Genomic DNA, 17656 nt, shown 5'->3' with positions numbered 1-17656 from the left:
GCTGCAGAGCAGAGCGGTGTGAAATGGCACTCTTCACTACAGCTTTACTTGCTGGCTGCTACAGCAAAACTAGCTCAGCGTTTTTCTCTCCAGCGCTCCTCCTGTGACTACAGCGTGAGTTCTGTAGAACAACAAGGCCAAGCTGGCACACCTGCCCTACAAAGTATTCTATTGTTCAACCTCTGCTGAAAAGGTAAAGAACGCATTATCCACCCTCTGGTATCTGACCAGTGTTGACACTGCAGAATTAAACCAAAGTCCTGCGCAAGCAATGTAAAGACAAGGATCAGGATGAGGATCAGCAAAAACATCATACACTGCACTCAAAGAAGAACCCATAGAGGCAGAGAAGGCCGGTCTGCAGTTTTAAAAGTTAAGTTTGTCCTGACTACAATGAAAGGAAGTCACTTCATGATAAATAATTTTATATCTAATCATCAGCACATCCTCTCATCTAGCCTTAATGATGTTCATTAAGTGTGTGAGCTTCATCAGTGATACTGCTCAGCAGTGGTCCATCAGATAAGCAGCATACTAGTTCATACTTAGTGGGTTCATCCATAAATCCAATCTGACACTTTTAGAGGAGACTGTCACAAGGTTCAATGGAAAAGAGTTACAAATATTACACAGCGATGCTCCAACAGGTTCAGACATAATGAAGGCATAATTAAGAGTGTCAAAATATCCATCTCACAATACAGTTACAGTTCTGGTTTGCTTTATGAAGGTTGAGACGAGATGCACAATGTAGCTTCTTTCCCAGCAAGCTTAGTTAATTCATTTTGTGCCATTTGTTCATTTAAAGAGTCAATACTGAAATGTTCCCACACCTTTTTCTCTTCCAGACATCCTTGGATTTTATCTGAACATATGAGAAGGTGAAGCTTTAAACATATGAACATAAATTATGACAACCCTCTGAATTTATTAGATATAACATAGTAGTTTGGTTCAGTAATGATGGTTGCAAAAGACCTGAGCTTTTAAGGCAACACAAAATGGTACCAACAAGGAGGGCAACAAGGAGGGCAACCAGTAGAGCGCATACCTCCGCCGTCGCCCAACATTCATAGCTCAATCATAGATACCAACACATAAGTATGGCAGATTTTTTTCATCAAGATCAATGCATTATTCCCTGAGAAATTAATGAAAATGACCAAAAAACGCTTGTAAACCTTAAAGAAAGTGAGAAAGAGTTCATAGATTCATCACTTTATCTGGATCCACACCGAAAGTAAATGAGGTCTATTCTGGGCTTTGACCCATCCTCAGTGCAAGTTCTGTGGAAATCTGTTCAGTTGTTTTTGTGCAATCTTTCTGACAAACCAACCGACCAAAACACAAATGTGGGTGAAAACATAACTCCTTGGTGGAGGTAACAAGCACCTGCCAGTACTACACACACGGTCCATCATCAGTGTGGGGCACACATTAGAAGTGGAATCATTCACTGAGAGCTGTAAAAGCTTAACAGTCATTTTAAAATCTAGACATTGCTGTTCGGCTTAGAGTATCTTCTTTTAACCCCCTCAAGCATTTGCCAATTTGTTACACTTGCTAATGTTGCTAATGCTAGTTAACTTTACCGTTGCTAACACTAGCTAGTGCTGAGCATATACTGTACAATACGACATTGTAGTATTGGCTCACACATCTTGCTAGAAACTGGAACCAACCATCAGAATTCTGACACAGACATAAACAAAACCATAATTTGGACCCAACAAACAATTATCAATATGACCTTGAATATCCTCTTATCTCTGCTAAGTGAAAGAACCAGTAGAGTAATGTAGCCAACTAGCTGGCTATGCTAGGTGGACAAATAATTATAATTTCTTTGGGTGACGTATTGTAAACAGTACAACATACTGTACAGTTTAATAAAGTCTAAAGGGCATTTTAAAACAGAGAAAAAAGATCGCAATTTATATTAAATCACTCACTCGTACATTTTTGGCAACATTAGACGTCTGTAAAAGAGTAATTTGGCATTAGCAGTAGCTTGAAATTTGTTCTTCACAAAAAGTGACTGAAAAGAAAACTATTTTTAGTCTAATGCTGATTGGTCATGACTGGCCGATACAGTTATTAAGGTCAGTTTGAGCACTGATAATAAGTCGGATTGGAGAGTCTGTACAACAAAGACAAAAAGAAAGCTGTGATGTGTGTAACTATTCCAGTCCAACGAGTTTGCACACTTAAATCTATAAGAATAGTCTTTAAACTTGATTGTTGCTGTATTTATAGTCACACTAGGGGGAGAACATGCACAAATGTCTCAGCAGTCCAACCACTCTCACAGCATTGTGCACATATTTTTCTTCAAGCTGAAGATCCAATTCTTTCAAACTTCACTCCTGAACTAACTGGTGTGAACTGTCCTGTATGATCTGTAATACTGTATCAGACACTGTAACGTCCCAGATGGCCCACTTTCCTCCGATGCACCACCACTGTGTAAACAAACACCCTGAGGTCACCCTCCAGGAGGTCAAACTGAGAAGCAGAACACCTGACTTCTCTAAAGTAGTCCAGACACACTTTTAACCGGGGCTGTGTCTTATCTTTGCGCAGTGGGTTCAGCAGTGCAACACATGGAAAAACACTCCCGCCGGTCTTTTAACAGCTTTACTTTACGGCTGGTAGCCTTTCTCGAATGTCGACGAAGCTTTCAAGAGCATTCAAACGTCTGCAGACACGCTGTATAAGCTGCTCATGAATCATTAAGCTCTCCAGCTAAATTCTGCTCATGTAAGGAGCACTTTCTGCGTGTTTGTCTGGCTTGTGGAGAGTGCACTCACCCTCAGCTGTGGAACAATGCTTACAACACTACATCACCCATAATTCATCACACAGACATAAATGCACAAGGTACACAGAGTGGTGCAATGACGAGAAATTCTAAAAATAGAAAGCCGAATAAAACCTCTGTACGGGGAAACTATGACATGATGAAGCACCAATGAGGATAGTTGTCAAAGCGTTTCTCTGTGTAGGCACAGCAGATACTTCAAATCTGCATGATGAAGCAATATGCTGAAGACACAATCTGCATGCAACGTCTTACTGTCTCTGCAAAATGTCCGACTGTATCTTCACCCCTAAAGAACGATTCAGTCAAACTTTGTCAAGTCAAAGACAAAGATGATGAAGTAGTTACACATTTTATTGTATTTCCAAACTATTGAAGACAACAACAACAGACACAAGAACATATATCAATCTTACAGACATCTTAATTCAAGCCAGACAGACTCGTCAAAAGTCTTGCAGAGCAATTCAAGTCCGTCTTCGACCGCAGCTACTGAGCGTGAGTCACAGCATGGATTATAATGACATATACAGACTACTCACCAGGTCGTGGTTTGTGGAGTTGGAATCATCTTCAGGGAAGGGGACGTAGACAGCTAAGGCCATACAATTGGCAAAAATAGCAATTAATATAAAGATATCAAATGGCCTGAGAGAGGAGGTTAAGGAAGACACAGGAGAAAATGATGCAACATATGAAGCAGAATGATAAATAATACAGACAAAATGTACATGTGAAATCCCTGCTTTGAGATTATATAACATAAACTCACATTCACATGAAAGCTGGATTGAGTTTTAAGTTTAGTCTGTATGATTTTGTTTGGCCTTTGGTATGACTTCGCTGCTGTTTAAACCATGGCATTGTTTTTGGATTGATTGTATACTAGATCTCTGGTTCCCTACCTTGGCCTTTAAGGGTCGAGAGGACACATTTAAGGTTTTGCAATGTTTTTGTTTCTTCAAATCCCACTGAAGCATTGGGCTAAAATAGCATTAAAAAAACCTAATTACCCTTTGATCCATAGATACAAGTCACCTGTGGAGAGGGGTCAAATGTAGACAAAGCTTTTAATAAAGGGAAGTTTAAAAGGTTGGGCAGTTACAGATCAACATTTTAAACTGAAACTGAGTGACAACCACTATCCTAAGTGATTAATGAAGAAATAATGGAAACATTTTACCAGGGGTTGACAATATGTCCTCATGACAGGAAATGTATATTATCGGCTATTTATAGGCTATAATGAATTACAGCCAATAAATAGAGCCGATAATAAAAAAAACTAAATGTTTTGATTGTTTTAACAAGCCCAGCATCAAAGCAGTCCAACACGGTTGGTGGTGGTATAAAAGCCCCCCTCCAGTGTATTTTGGAATTTATATGATATTTCTTTTTTTCCCTGACAATGTTGATGAGCCATCACACTGTTCTCCAAATATCTTTTGACAAATAATGTACTATTTTTGCTCAAAATATAAAAAATGTAAGCTGTTGCTAAAATGGCAGTCATCTAATCCGGCAGTGATGCATCATCCTCCAAGCTTGTCTTATATGGGTTATAAGAGCAGCGTGGCTCCTTTAAGAAGAGAGCAGTGTGTAGAGTGTGTGGTTGTGCGGGACACAGCAACGGTGCTCGGAGCAGACCGGTGTTAGATAAATCGGAGCAGAGGGAAAGTTAAGCAGTGAAGTTGTCTAGCAGCAGTACATGTACAGTACAGGTTATAGTTGGACCACGACTAAACTCTGCAATTCTTCAATACACAAGAAAAACTTACATCAGAGTGACCACTGCTGCTATCCCTGCAAATATTCATGCAACGGCACTCTGGTTGCGATGCCTAATAATAAACGTGTCTGTTTGTGGATGGTTTGTGATCCACCTATAAACAGAAGAAGAAGATGGAGAAGAAGCACAAGCGCAGCGAAGCGCTTGTTGTCGCACTCATGACGTCAAACAGCTGCTCAACAGAGCCATGCAGTGAGGGCTAAACATGTTGTTGCCGGAGTGGACATTTTTTAACAGCTTTAGAGGAAGACAGCACGATGGCAGTTTGCAACACATAGCACACAAGGAGAGAAGGGATAATGTCTCCGAGTTGTAACACAACAAACCATCTATCTTTCTCTTTCTTACGCTCCGGGTTGCAAACTGTAAGTTACAGGTCGTGAACTTCTTTTTAAAATCCCCAAATCTGAAACTATCGGTTATCTTCATTTTAAATGCCGCTAATTATCAGTTCCTAGTATTACCCGGAAATCCATATCCTGCATCCCTAGCAGCCTACAGTCTTCAGTACAGTAACAATGACACAGTGACTGTTGCATGACTTTATACGATTTATAAAATGTCACACTGCAGACAGTAATACCAACACATTCCTCACACTCTTAGATCTATAACAAAGTATTTCAGCTGTCAGAGTAAACACACCAGTTTTGCACTGTTGCATGCAGAACAAGCTGAGACTCCTGTTCTGACCACAGCTGCATTTCCCAAAGTGCACCGGTAAATCCCTATTGACTTCCTTTTTTTTTTTTTCTTTTCAAACAAACACACAAAGGTGGATTATGAAATGTATCTTTGTGATTCACATTCGACAATCTCCTTTATAACATCCGATGGCTTTTGTGAGGACAGCATCTGCTTAAGCAGCATCAAACCCACCGGCCTACACACAGCTGCGTTGTACCAGCACAGAGTCGCAGTACCAGTCAGTATTTTAGGATTCAGTGACTTTCATTTAATCTTTTGTGAGGGAAAAACGTTTCTGCACCTCAGGTTAACATCATTTTCTGACTGTGACCCAGTAGAACGCATCAAAAATATATCAACTGCAGTGCACTCAACTATATACTGATAGACTGGTTCTTGAAAACGCTTCATGTCAAGCTTCAGCTGGCGTTTATTACAGCTATAATTAACAGGCTGACTTGTAGAATTCAAAAACAGGCAGGCGACGTCTACACTAAGAGTTCTTTTTTCTCTCTCTTTATTTTTCCAGCCTTTAAGTAGCTTGAGTCTGATTACCTTGAAAAGCGCTATATGAAATCACCTGATGTGGCAGTTACATAATTACCACAACTAGGATCTACACACACAGAGGAGCCATGCGCAAGTAGGGGTGCAGCTAATGATCATTATCATTATTGAATAATGTGGCAATTATTTTCAACAACTAATCCATAAATCATTCTATTTTATAAAAGGTCCGAAAAATTGTGAAAAATGTCCGTCGCAGTTTCCCAGCACCTGCAGTGACGTCAAGTGGCATCTTTAAATGTCTTGTTTTGTCTGGACCTAAATATAGCAAATATTCACTAATATACCATGATAAAATTTGAAAAAATTCCACATTTTACAAGAGAGAGTTGAGTGATTCTTCTTGTTAAATTACTCAAATGATTAATAGATGATCAAAACAGTTACCGATCGGCTAAAAGATAAATCAGCTATTTGTTTCAGCTCCATAAACAAGTATTGATCTCAACATCTCGGCCCTGAGACATGCACCCAGCACCACCACATGTAAAGGATACTTCCACTCCACCAGGCTGATGCAGGCCCTTCGTATGGGGTTGTTGAGGTTGAGGCAGAACAGGGCCCTGGGTGGCCTGCTGTTGGCGTTACTGCCCTGTTTCTTGCTTTTGGCATACTGCTGCCGCTTCTTCTGTGCCAACGCACCTACTGGGATGGTGCCGGACGTTGGGGCGGGCAGGGCCGGAGGAGCAGGCGGTGCCGCAGGGGCTGGGGCTGGGGCTGGAGCTGGGGCTGGAGCTGGGACCACAGCAGGGGTGGAGGCGGGAGTGGCCTCTGGGGCCGCAGGGGCTGGGTCTGGGGTGGGCCCGTTGGCGCTCATGGTGCGGGCGTGGCTCTGTGAGGAGCATCCAGCAGCATGGATCTGCCAGGGTAGACAGGGAGGCTAAAGAAGGGCAGAGAGGTCTGACCAAAGAGCTGGCACGTCACCAGGGGGAGCGACTCTGGTCCTGCTGGCATAATTTGCCTCTGAGAAGGAAAAAAGAGAAGGCATTTAACACACATTATTTCAAAAATGTATTCAGCCTTTAAGTGAGAGCAGAGCACGTTACACCGGTGCACTGACACACATATGAAAAAGAAAAGACTCTTCTGGACCAGGTGAAAGGCTTCAGTCAGGTTATTACCTCCAACAAGGAGGTTATGTTTTCACCTGTGTCCATTTGTTTGTGTCCTGGCTGACTTGAATGTTGATTTCTCAATAATTCTAGAGTCAATTCAACAACTGGTGAAGCTGTTTTTAGCTTTTATGCCCAAATGTGCTTGAATAGGCTGATGTGAGATGTTTCCACTCTCTCATTGCTATCATTATTATTATTATTATTATTATTATCATAAAAACATGTATTAAAACACTTTTCTTCTGTTGCCATTCATTGCAGTGCAATATACTGCATGTGACTGAATAGTAGATGCGAGTCTTTATCTCTTTCCTCTTAATTCTTGTATAGCTGAGTATGAAATGTGCTGTACAGATAAAGCTTGCCTTGCCTGAATGATCACCAGTATCATTTCTTTGTCCAAGATAAGAACTGATCATCCACCTCAAACTCTAATATTTCTGTTTTTACAGTCACCTGTTGTGCTGTAGTGTTGCACCAGGCAGGTATAAATGGTGAAATGCTAAATGGAGTTGCATTTTTATAATGCTTTTCAGTCTACTGATCACTCAAAGCACTTTTCACATTCATACACTAATGGCAGAGGCTGCCATGCTAGTGCCAACCTGCTCATCAGGAGCAATTTTGGGGGTTCAATATCTTGCCCTATGATGCTTTGACATGCAGCCGGGGGAGCTGGTTATTTGAACCAGCGACCTTCTGATCACTGGATGACCTACAATACCTCCTCAGCTACAGCCGCCCAAATATAGACTGTACAGTAGATGCTGCAAACTGTTTCAAGGGCAGTCAGTGAAGTATAAAGGAATATACAGAACATACTGGCCTGCAACTGATGCTTTGGACCACACAAGAACTTTTTAGTTATCCTTAGACATAACTGGAATAATGACAGTGAGGACATTAACTCACACACAACAAACAGAGTGTCAAAGACGGCAGAATAAAGCCTTGGACAACATGTTGAACTGCGCTGACGTATAAGGAAGTGCTTTGCCCCAAATGTGATTCTATAAATGTAAAATGCCCTCCGGTTTGTGTCTCAGAATGAAATGTGCTGAAGCCGAGGCTCTTGGTTGGCCCCGTCTCTCAAAAAAAGTCTTAATTTAGCCAAAACAAAATGTCCAGAATGTCCTGAACCTGAACATATTTTAGGAGGAGTGGAGGCAGACGATGTGCAGCTCCAACCAAAACACACACACTTACACACACACACACTGAGCTGTACATTCAGAGCTGCCACTCTCAGACATCACTTGGTCACATCAGCTGTGTGAGTCCTTGAACTGCGAGCAGGCCCCGAGGAAGAAACAGAAAAGGTCACACTGCAGTGATGCTCCAAGAAGAATTAATCTTCATATTGCACAGATAAAATGTGATACGCGTGTTCATGTGATGTAACAGCGCACATCTTTGCGGTTGAGTCGGGCTGCCTGCCTGCCTGCCTCTCTGCGTCTCCTTTGTGCTGCGCTGCTGCCTTCATGTAGCCGAGGCTAGTGCGAGCTCCCCGTATGAACAATGCGCATGTTAAATGCGCTTATTCTGGAATATTAATTTGCGCCGCTGCATCGACGTGCGTCGACCGTGCGGCCGTGATGAGCATGCACTGACATTTCCATGAGCGATTGGTGTCAAAATAACCCTCATCGAGCGTCCTCACATTTCTCCTTGGACCCCACCAAGGTAGGAGACGGTGAAAATCCCACCCCCCCTTCCCCTAAAAAAAAAAAAAAAAAACTGATGAGAGATGACAGGCTGACTTCAGGCGCTCGTAGTGAAAATTGAGCAGCGCACAGCAGTCAGATGATCCGCTCAGCAGAAACAGCTGTTATTAGGCTACAACAAACCTCCACCAGGCTCCTCTCACACTACAGTGGACAGTCCACATGACCGGAGCCCCCCTCAGTCTGTAGGAGAGGTGCCAGCCTGCCGTCTGCCCATGCTCTATTAAAACCTACTTAAATGTGTGAATCTCCTCTCAATCCACCGAACATGAGCGCGCTGACAGCTAAGTGCCCATTAATAACTGCTGTCCTCTGACAATAAAAGAAAACGGCTTCATCATCACTGGCTGCATGCAGGAAAACGCAGCTATGCTAAGAGGCTAACTTCAGACCGTGGAGCTCGAACCGCACCGTGCGCTACCTTTTCTGAAGACTTGGTGGCTCAGCCGCGGTCCTCTCCGCTCGCTAACACGGCTCCAGTGCTTCGGAGGCTGAAAATCGCAGGTCCGGTGTCAAACGGCGGGTTGAAACTCATCGGCTCCGCGGGCAGGAGGGACACATCAAGCCTGTGCATTAATTAAGCTCTTCCATGGTGATGATCGCGGAGAGCTGGAGACAGGAGAGTGCGCACCAGACAACAGAGCATCCTCGTCCGCTGCCTGCTTATCGTCACGGCGCCAGTGAACAGTGAAACGAGTGCACATCAGAGAGCAAGCTCTCCTCCTCCTGGCCCCGACTCCCCTCCTGCTGCTGCTGCTGCACAAGAGCCTGCTCACATCAAATACTGGGTGCCATGTCCCCAATGTTAACCTGCTCCACCAGAAGGTGACACCTTCAAAACAGGTTGTCACATGCTGTATCCATTAATCACGTGAAGGTCATGAGATGACTGGTGAGGAAACTGGAACCAGTGAGCCTGTTGGGTTTTATTTAGGCCACTAAAGATGGGAAATGGGGAAACACATGCTCAGCAACTAATTAAATATAAATTGCACCTTTAAGGAAAAGTTCACTGAAAAGTGAAAATTCAGTTCTCATGTTCATGCAGATGGAAAGGCAGGTCAAGTTAAACATTTCTGGAGTTTCACCAGATTTCTTTTAAAAAATGGCTACAAAAATGGCTCCATACAGCTCGTCCAGATCGGAACGGATCACAGTTGAATAAAAAATACGTTATTATCTCTGTCTTTATAGCCTCATGGTAGCTGCTAAGCTGAAAGTCTGTTCCGTCTGAAGTGGATGTGCGAGCTTGACAACACAGCGAGGGGCATAAATAAGGTTCTTTCAAGACTTTATTTACACCAGACGAGCTGTATATAGCTATTTTATGTTAGGTTTTTTTTTTTGTTTTTTTTTTAGGTTTTTGAAATAAGTCAAATTCAGGTGCTTCGGAGAATGCTGCAACGCTATTTAGCTGTGAAGCTCCAGAAATGTTTTGCGGACTATAAAACTTCCTCTGTCTTTCCATCAACATGAGGGCAAGGAGGTAATGATATTTAATTTCATTTTAGGGTCACTTATGAGATTTAGATATGAGCACATTTTTGGGTTGCGAAGTTGTGACCTCCTCCCATCAGCAGCTGTTTTCATTTGAGACTGTAACAGTCACAAATGTTGACGGGGCATTTAAAGCTCCTCAGGTGTTCCTCACTTTCTGAAAAAGTGATCAGGTATGTGGTATTACATATTAACAGATCACTAATAAGGGGCTTTAAACGTCATATTTGCAGCTGTAAGTTGTCAATAGATTCTTCTTCTTTTATAAAGGGTTGCCTTATAATGTGGTAGCAAATGTGGCTGAAATCCCAGACAGCAAAGATAAAATAAAATCTAGCAGCCCAGCAATGACACTCTTTATGTTCTCCTGCACAGTTAATCACATCATAATTGAAATCACAACATGGCCAAGTGCAGTATCCAAATCGAAGAGGCTGCAACTTTGGTGAAAAATATGTAAAGAAACAGCTTCATTAGGAACTACTATAGTGCTGCAGAGATACCCTGGCTTGACAATCGAGGTTCTCAAGATGTGAGAAAGCATATCACATATCACAAAATTGCCCAGTCACCTTAGGAGGATATGTGGGTGAGCATGCTTTCTCTAAAATGACAGCACTGGGAGATTCCGGGGGTCAGCCCTTGCTGGCAGACAGTATGTGAGCAGAGTGGAGCCTCAGCAATTTACACTCCCTGATGAAAGCCATATGTAATCCCTCAGCTCCCAAACACAACAGGTCTCCTGTTTATCTCTGCACTCACACTCCACACAGAGTGAGAGAAGCCTGTTGCACTTTGCTCAGAAGACAGTGTGATGAATGCTGCCAGTTGGCTTTTGAACTTTAAACAGGAGAGAAAGCCCCAACGCTCACCCAACTAAACCCTGTCCCTAACCCTAAAGCAAAAGCTGGGCATGTGTAGTCATGGCTCCCATAAAAAATATTTTATTACAGCGGTGGCTTTGTCAGAGGCCGTGTCAGCATCAGAGATGCAACAGAATTATCCTTGAAATAGTAAAGGAGCACTGGTTGCAGCACTGTGTCTCTACAATTGACTTTGATCATGAAGGTGACACTACTCTATAGAGTATATTGGCTAGGATACAGAGGCAGTATAGTATTTGTAGTTTCTAGTTTAGATAATATAACAGATCCAAGGCAATTACACATTTGTCTGTGATTTGAGCACAAAGGACTGTACAATGGATTTATCAATACAAAACACAGTTAATAGGTCTCTGATGTTGGCTTGGTGTGTCTGGAACCTTCAAATCTTTGTTTCCGACCATGGCACAGAAAATGCAAAGACCTATAAGGACGACAAATGCAGGCGTGCAATGACTACATTGATGGCCAACCAACTCATACATCATGAGGGAAACCGCAAGACTCGCGACTGCTGACATACATACAGTTATTATAATACAGCAACTTTTTGGACACCATTATTATTAATATAGCTTCTTATTATCAATAATATGTCTGATAAAAAGTTGCAAATGTAACTGAGAAGGGGGCAGAGTTAAGGAGCAGTCCTTTTCTTTTCCCATTTCTCTCACAGACGGGCTTCACAATTGGATGAAAAGCCCAAATGGGTCCTGGTGTTCCTGTCCTGAATCTGCATGTAGATCATTGGTTGGCATAGGAAAAGGAGCTGACAGTTGTATTAGCCTGAACCATCTATCCACTGACGAGAGTAAAAGGATGCGTAAGTGCCCCCAAATAATGAAGTGAATAAAGCTCTATTTTATAACACCACAGCATACAGATGTTTCGACAAGGAGGACGCATTTTGGTAATTTTTCCTACGTTCCTTGAAGCTGTGGGGAAGAGAGTTAAACAAAGAGTTGAAATACACTGGAGAGCTCCATAAATCAAAGGGAGGCTGCAGATCTAGGGCTTTTCACACTTCATATTCTTAGCCCCTCTTCACACACAGATAATTAACTGAGGGTTAACCTAAGCCCAGGGCTGAACGATTCACACTGCACCTCTACTAGCCCTGGGTTATTAACAAGCGCTTTGAAGTTAATCTGAACATTTTAGAGTGTTTTCCTACTACTTTTATCTTTAGCCCCGTTTCACACTGGCACCTCGGGGGATAACCGCACTAAGTCAGGGTTAACCCTGCTCTAGGTCAATAGACCCTAGGGCTAGCCCGGGGCTAACAGCTCACTTAGCCTGGGGTTAACAGCTTGCATAGCCTGTGACTAAGCGCAGTGTGAAAAGCATGTCTTGTGTGATATTCCTCTGTAGTTTAATCACCATGAGCGCCACCTTTTTCACATTATTTTCACATTATCATTTGGTCCATTGTTATAATAAAAACCTCCCTATAGCTGTCACACATCCATTCTGTGTCCCCAACCTATAGGATGGATATAATGAAGGTCTGCATGTCACATAAATGAGGTGTCATCACCCAATTACAAATCATCGCTGTAATGATGTTCAAGACTGTCCTGCCGAGGTCAGTGAAAATGTGTCGTTTCCTCTGACAATATGTTGCCCTCCTTCAAGTTGCTCCCTTCTGAACTACATTTCCCGTTTGCCTCCAGTGCATGTGTTCGTGATGAGAAAGTAAGTCAACACCACCCTGCCTGATCTAGTTGTAACACACACACTTCTCTCCTGTTACAGCTGGTCTTTATGAGCAAGCAGATTCTGGAGTATTCTATATGTATGTTAATGAATACAACACTACACATCTACTTTTATACTTTATCTAAAAAGACATTGTACAGAATGAATTTGAAACTCTAAAAAAATGTTGTGTCATAGCAGCTTTGGTCTTTCAGTTAGTTTACAATTTATATACATTTTTAGAGAGTGTTTTTCATACAATACTGCACAGAAATACATTGTCAGTGCCATTACTGTTAAGATCTGTAATTCTGTGAAAGAATAAATTGTCATCCCAGCTCATTACCTTCTGAGGTCGGCTGTGTAAAAGGCATGACCTTTTAAGCCAACACTGTCAGGATTGTTTCAACGCAAAAGCTGTGTAGCTGTAAGCTTTGTAAGTGAAAAGGCACCATGGTAAATACAGCAGCACTCGTGTGTCCATCATGCATATACTGTTACACATTAATCCCACCCTTATAAAAAACTAATGGCCATATGATAGCTTTGACCCACCGAAGACCCTTTGACTTTCAGTCGATTGTTATGTGATTAAGCCTCTTTAGTAACACCAGAACTGTTGAAACAGTCCTTTAAAAGTTGAATTATAATAATTGATGGTTTTATCCAAGAGCCTTTTCCTTTCACTGCACAAGGCTTTCATTAATATCCACAACCTCAGCAAGAAACAGAAACTGGTGTTTTTAGTTGCAGCCGGTTCAAATGACCACGGTTCAGTTTTACTGAGCCACAGTTGTCAGTGTTGAAAAAAAAAAGAAAAAAGAAATGGAAATCCTACCTGCCAGAGTAGAACAGCTGAGCCAAGGCCTCCGTTTCACCTACATGTCCCAGCTGACAACAAGGAGCAGAGAACACTCATCTTCTTCCCTGGCGGGCTGGTCAGTGAGCGAACGGCAGCCGCATTTGGTGAGAGGTGGAGAACGACACGAGGTGGAGGAGGAGGCTCTCCGTATCAACTTACCTGTCTGCCCAGGATAATGGTTTCTCCTTGAATCATCTTGAATTATTCACCTGTGTGTGTGTGTGCGCACGTGTGTGTGTGTGTGTGCGTGTGTGTGTGTGTGCCCATATGTTACTGGGTATTGGGTGGCTGTGTATGTCATTTGGTAGAAAATGGTTTGACTGGATTTTTCAACATTTTTGCCAGTTTATGTATCAAATATGAATTTGTACTTTGAGACTTACTAAGTTTATGTTCCTCCAGTGTGTTACACTCATAGGTTCCTTTATATATTAAAGATCCTGAAAGTTAAAAAGGTTCAAGTCCGCACCAACAGAAGCTCCTCTCTCCCACAGAAAACACTGCTCTTGAAATATTTGTCAGCAGTCCGGTCTTTAATTCTGTGACTTTATGACATCACACAACGTCACCATATCACATGTTTGCATAATTTATTCCTAGTGGCTAGTTTGGCACACTAGAATTGATTTAGCATAGCTGCTCTGTTATTGAAAGTGGAGCTGGCTCAGGTGTGTGTGAGCTGAACCTATCAGTGCAGTGTTGGTGTGGGGAGGGGAGGGACCTTAAAGAGACAGGGGCTGAAACAGAGTGTTTAAGACAGAGGGGGAATACATTGCTACAGACCTGGACAGAATGAGAAAACGGGTGTGCTTTTTGAGCAGTAAAACATGATAACATATTTTAGTAGAAACCCAAAATAAAATTATGAACCTGAAAACGCGCATCATATGTCACCTTTAAGTAATTTGATGGTGGGTGAATAAAGACAAACCTCAAAAACTTATGTTGGGAAATACACAATTATAGTTTTTGAGTGCAAGCGTTAGATGGTTACTACTCTCGTAATGGTAAATGTGAAAATGGAGACAGCAGGCGATTAGCTTAGCTTAGCATAAGCACTGAAAACAGGGGAAAGCACTAGCCTGCATAGCTTTAATTAACGTTAAATCTTACATGTTTAACAGTTTTATTTGTGTCCCTATGTGTGACATGTAATGGCATCTGCATCTGGCTAAGAAATGTTTCCAGCATGTGTTGGACGTCATTAAGTGAACTTTAGAGTTGCCAGTAGGCCTTGTTTTATTTCCCCTTTGCAAGCATCCAAGTTTGTTGTTTCAAGTTCTTTACGCTAAGCTAAACTAAGTTAAGCTAAGCTTCCTCACTCTCAGATTTTCTCCAGGAAGTTAAAGCATTGGTTGACCCAATGAAATGCACTGTTACACTGAGAACATCGTTGCAAACATTTAGGCTATGTGAGCTCACAACTCGACAAAATATAACAGATGACAGATGTCCAGATGTTTTAAGGCATGTTATTGCAGAAACGTTAGATTGTATATTTTTAATAGGCTTTGTTCCTGGTCTTACGACAAACAACAAACCCTAACAGTGAGATATTGAGGGCAAAAAACTCTAGGGGGAGTGTGTATTTTTGGATTGAGAGGCCTTTAGAGCATTTCGTTTTCAGGATAATGGTTTGTCGAACAAATTGGCTTTTCCATCCAATGGGGCAATTTTGGACTATTGGGGTTTTCGGAACAATGGGCAGAAATCTCTAGCAACAGCTTTCCCATCCAGGACGTTTGAGGTTGACTGAGTTAAATATAGTATTAGCATATGTGTATACATTATCAAATATACCTTATTAGGAAGCAGACATTTTTTCGTTTTCCAATTTCACCCTTAACAAAATGTCTCCTTTTTTCTCTTTTTTTCACTCTTTTCTCCAGTTGCTCTTGACCTGGTTTCCTTTGCACTCATGATTTCCCCACAATGATCCCCGTATGTTAGTGAGGATGGTGGAAATAACAGTGACATGTTTCAGTGTTCATTCACCTGGAGCTGCTGATGTTCATGTATCCGTGTGAGTTTGTGTTCAAACTGCGTCTCTCCTCCCCTTCGAACGCACACAGACCCAATCTCTGGTCCCCAGTAGGAAAGCGCAATGCAGTTCATTTTCACTGAAAATAGAGTAAAAACACAGACGGAGGGTGCAGTGGCCCCAAGGGACCACTGATGCCATTTGGCTCAGTACAGCAGTCTGCCCCCACCTTCGATTTGATCTGCTTCTCCACTCTCTGCGCCACCAAACTCTCCCAACCGAAATTAGCATTCAGACATGGTGACTCACTTTCAATCATTCCACGGGAAGACTTTTCTTGATTTCAAAGCACAAGATAAACAAACATTAGAATCTTAATTTCTGTGTAATTCTGTCCAAATGTCTCTATGGAGGTGCCTGTAAATTGTGCATAAAGAAAGAAAACAGACAAGTCATGTCATCTCTACTCCACAGAGAGGTCCTTAGCTCTTAACTCTGCTGCAGTGAAGGTCTTGTTTAAATGCTGTGTTTTGTTGACCTCTGAAAGGATTAGGATGTGTTGACTCAATAAAATGTGTTCAGTTTACACATGGAATTTACAGTGAACAGCTGTCATGTTTTTCCTTTCTCTCTGTGAATGCACTTAGCTTTTTACTGTACTTCCTTTATCCCTCAGGCCCACTGTCCAACAGTCGCTCTTCTTCTCTTTCTGCAGCTCTAAATCAGATTGCAATAAATCTATGCGAGTGCTTATAAGCTGCAAAATTGCTATTTTCTTCCCAGTGCTGCTTTCATTTAATCTCAGTCGCATGTCTTTATCTTCACTGTGTATATCCGAAATCTTTTTAATCATATAGTGGTAATGAGGGTATGGGATATTAGAAACGAGTTTGAATATTAGCATGTGCGACTTGATGTCTGATTTCCCTGCCTGACCAGGCAGATAAAACCTGGTTTGAAGGCACTGATGCAGAGCACGGATGCAACAATCAGTGCTTTTGCATGTTTATGAGAGCTGTGTGTGTATTTGTGTGTATCTCTGCGAGAGGGAGTGTGTTGGTGGAGCTGCTTGAAGGAGAGCAGTAGTGATGGAGCCTGAAAGCCCTGCAGCGCAGCTGTTCTCCCAGTGCATCGTCAACTTCACTGCTGAGCCCACAACACACGCTCGGCCTTAACCCCTGCTCGCACACTCTCCTCTTCTCTCTGAATCTTCCTCTCTCTCTCCTTGTTGTCTCTTCATCCACTCTCTCTGCTTATCCAAGGCGCTCCATCTAAATCTTTACATTCCTCATCTTTAAATGGTTCCCGTGTCTACTGCGCTTCAGTTAGCTCACTGATTTCAACTCTATGCCTTGGCCACGTCTTGACATCTCAGGCAGTTGACTTCCCCTCATCCCAGCCCCAACCCCCATTCCAGGATAATCAACCAGTCCACCTGTGAACATCTTTATGACTGAATTCCCACTGATAACTCAATCATAAGTCTTTTGCTCTTATCTCGTGCACCGTCAGAGGGTGGGGGCTCCGGGTGACAGACGGCTCTCAGATAGAAGGGCAAGCAGTATGTCATCATGGTGACTGCAGAGCAATTTAAGGAAATGGAGTGATAAGAGCAAAGTGGAAGAGGCTCCAGCCTGAAGGAGCGACTGGCATTAAAGCAAAGATTCATGGATGCGTGTGTAAGATTTGATGCATATGACTATGTGAATATTCCTGACTTCATCTGTGCATATGAATACCTGAGGAGGCCTGCATGCATGGATTAAAATGCTGTTTATCGTTAAAGCCTGGTGATGCTGAGTAGGTTTATGTTTACCTTCGCTCCGCATTGTGTTGGAAGAGCCGCACACAGGATCTGTGTTATATTAAGGCATTGTTTCAAAAGTGGTTGCTTTGCTCCTCTTTTTCTGCCAGAGAGATTAAAAATAGAAACATTCATGCTCTCTGAATGTACTTTCCCTCCAGGAAGTGTGCAGTTGTGGGTGTGTGACATTGGCTGCACACCATCACGTGGCATCTGCTTCCCAGGCT

At 42.4% G+C, this 17656-nt stretch overlaps 1 protein-coding gene across 16 annotated transcripts in view; it reads right to left on the bottom strand.

Annotated features, from left to right (window-relative positions):
- cacna1da (calcium channel, voltage-dependent, L type, alpha 1D subunit, a) overlaps positions 1-9581 on the bottom strand; it is a 78349-nt gene extending 68768 nt beyond the window's left edge. For 5 of the 16 annotated variants that reach the window (XM_030418750.1, XM_030418753.1, XM_030418755.1 and 2 more), the window contains exons 1-3: positions 9125-9580; positions 6362-6827; positions 3364-3469 (exon numbers count right to left, since the gene is read on the bottom strand). In XM_030418750.1, the coding sequence (XP_030274610.1) occupies positions 3364-3469; positions 6362-6681 (426 nt within the window). In that variant the 5' untranslated portion in view covers positions 6682-6827; positions 9125-9580. Of the gene's footprint in view, positions 1-3363; positions 3470-6361; positions 6828-9124 lie in introns of those variants that run through there. The other 11 variants (XM_030418749.1, XM_030418751.1, XM_030418747.1 and 8 more) reach the window with 4 other exon arrangements.
- Positions 9582-17656: the final 8075 nt, after the last annotated feature.

The sequence above is a fragment of the Sparus aurata genome, chromosome 6 (assembly GCF_900880675.1).
Source record: "Sparus aurata chromosome 6, fSpaAur1.1, whole genome shotgun sequence".
Classification (NCBI taxonomy): domain Eukaryota; kingdom Metazoa; phylum Chordata; class Actinopteri; order Spariformes; family Sparidae; genus Sparus; species Sparus aurata.
The sequence above is the reverse complement of the archived record's forward strand: the minus strand, read 5'-3'. Positions and strand labels throughout refer to the sequence as shown.